This window comes from Grammomys surdaster, unplaced genomic scaffold (genome assembly GCF_004785775.1).
Source record: "Grammomys surdaster isolate TR1022 unplaced genomic scaffold, NIH_TR_1.0 172, whole genome shotgun sequence".
Lineage (NCBI taxonomy): Eukaryota > Metazoa > Chordata > Mammalia > Rodentia > Muridae > Grammomys > Grammomys surdaster.
Window position 1 is genome coordinate 8,712,313 of NW_021604620.1, and position 2,301 is coordinate 8,714,613.

The 2,301-nt window shown below is 47.7% G+C and overlaps 1 protein-coding gene across 1 annotated transcript in view; it reads right to left on the bottom strand.

The window, feature by feature from the left end:
* Window positions 1–535: 535 nt before the first annotated feature.
* Glb1 (galactosidase beta 1) overlaps window positions 536–2,301 on the bottom strand; it is a 69,197-nt gene continuing 67,431 nt past the window's right edge. The window contains exon 16 of the mRNA XM_028767280.1: window positions 536–1,085. Within this exon, the coding sequence (XP_028623113.1) occupies window positions 882–1,085 (204 nt within the window). The 3' untranslated portion in view covers window positions 536–881. The remainder of the gene's footprint in view (window positions 1,086–2,301) is intronic.

A 2,301-nucleotide genomic window follows, 5' to 3' on the forward strand; every position in this document is an offset into this window, starting at 1 on the left:
GCATGGTAAACATGTGTTTTACCAACTTAGCTACAGCCCAGCCCCACATGAACGCTTTTTTTTTTTTTTTGGAGACAGAGTCTCAAACATAAGCAGAATTACATTTTATACATCCTGTATGTGCCTAGACACTAAGGCAGTCCTGAGAAATGACACCCAAGATGGGCCTCTGACCCGCATACATACACGCATATACATGCATCTCCATACATACATGAACGTACACACACATACACAATTCTATTTGACTGCATAGAGAGACCATATCACCTACTTTGAGCAACTGTTAATCTTTTAGGTGGTTTGTAACTGGAGATCTCTCACCTTGTAGATATCACAGAGATTCGGAAATCGTCAAATCAGGATCAAAAATGAAGCCCAGCCCTCTTCCAGCTCAAATCAGCACTCTCCTCTACCCACTTTGAACCTCAAGCTGGTGAAGTAGCTTCATCCAATCCACTCAAGTCTAGTTGAGATTTAAGTCAGACCTTGGAGTTTAATCCCTGCTTGATATATTAACGACAGGACCACCACAACTTGCGTACAATTTTATTCAGCAGAAAGATGACATGATTATTTCAAATCAGAATAAGAGACATTATTCAAGTTTTGTTCCAACTCAGCACACCAGCTGTGTCTTCCTATAGTGTCCACTCCCTTCAGCCTTCCTGGTGGCCGCAAGGGGTGGGAGGTCAGGCAAGGCAGGGCTGCAAAGTCACCAGGAGGATACACACATTCCAGGAATGTCACTCCCATTGTAGCACGACAAAGGTGATCTCTGTAGCCAGAGAAGGGTTGTGCTCCCAGAGACTCAGTCATCACAGGCGTTCAGCCATGAGTCTTGACCAGATTGGCCTGGAAAATGGCCACTGATGGTCAGATCAGGCAATAACTGGAGTGTCAACAAACTCCACTGTACAGAGCTCTGGGGTCCCCTCACTGCAGGGTGCAAACTGCAGCTCCAACACTGTGATGTTGTTTGGGGCTGAAGTGGTCAGGATGTTCCTTGGCACAAACAAGGTAATTTGTGGGCCCATTGTGGGCCAATATCGGCCAAGGTTAAAGCCATTGATCCATACTTGACCCTGAAGAGAGAGAGAGAGAGACACCATCAGCTGAGAATCACTAGAATCAGAGAGGCAAGAGATGCCCCATAGAGTCCAGCATCCCAGTATCTCCTGTTAGGTGGTAGAGCTTTCTTCAAATGGCAAACCTTGCTGCAGGAGAAATGTATTTGGAGCCTCAGATTCCAGAAGCTACAGACTTCAGTCTTGGGCCATACCTCACCACATTCTGCTATCCACACTGGCTCCTAGGTACTGCCTGTCTGTACCCCAGCCCTCTCCGCTATGGCTGCCCACATCCTCCAGAAGGAGAGTTTCCCTGCTCTCTCTGCCCCACAGATGCAGGGCTCAGCCATGCTGTCTGATGTGTATAAAACCTACACATAGTCTAAGAACTGTTCCCCAAATAACGGAGGAAGACTATGAGGGTGCATGGAGCAGGTGCTGTAATCTCAGGACTCAGAGGCTACGGCAGGAGGATTGGTCTCAGTGTGAAGGCAGCCTGGGCAATATCGTGAGCTTAAGCCACAGGAGTGGGGAAAGGAGGAGGTGGGAGCAGAGGCCTATGCAGCAGAGTGTCTGTATTATTGTCTGGCATGCATTTCTCACAGCTTTCCTCCGAGGGAGGCAGGGAGAACAAGCTGTGTACTTGGAAGACACGGTTTTCAGAATCTTACAAGCTGTGGAGATAACTCCCGTGAGCAGGGAAGTGCTTCCGGAACAGACACATACAGGGCTCGAGGGGTGGCAGAACAGCTGGAACATTCTGTTGAGAAGTTGGGGATGGTGTGGGGGTGGGTCACACGTGGCAGAGGTAAACAGAAGATATGGAAGAGGAGGGAAGGAGCAGAGGCAGAGGGCAGAGGGGACAAGAATGGAGAGAAGGATGAAAAGAGATTGGTACCCCTGGTGATTCCTCCTGCTCATTTTAAAATGAATTAGATAAATTAATATTTGCACACTCTCTGTATAGCAAAGATTGGCCAGAACTGTCTAGTTCATATAATCTCCTGCCTCTGCCTCCAAACACCGAGATTGAAGGGATAATAAAGCTTCCCTTGGCCGGGCAGTGGTGGCACACGCCTTTAATTCCAGCACTTGGGAGGCAGAGGCAGGCAGATTTCTGAGTTCGAGGCCAGCCTGGTCTACAGAGTGAGTTCCAGGACAGTCAGGCTTACACAGAGAAACCCTGTCTCGAAAAACCAAAACCAAAAAAAAAAAAAAAAAAAAAAAAAAA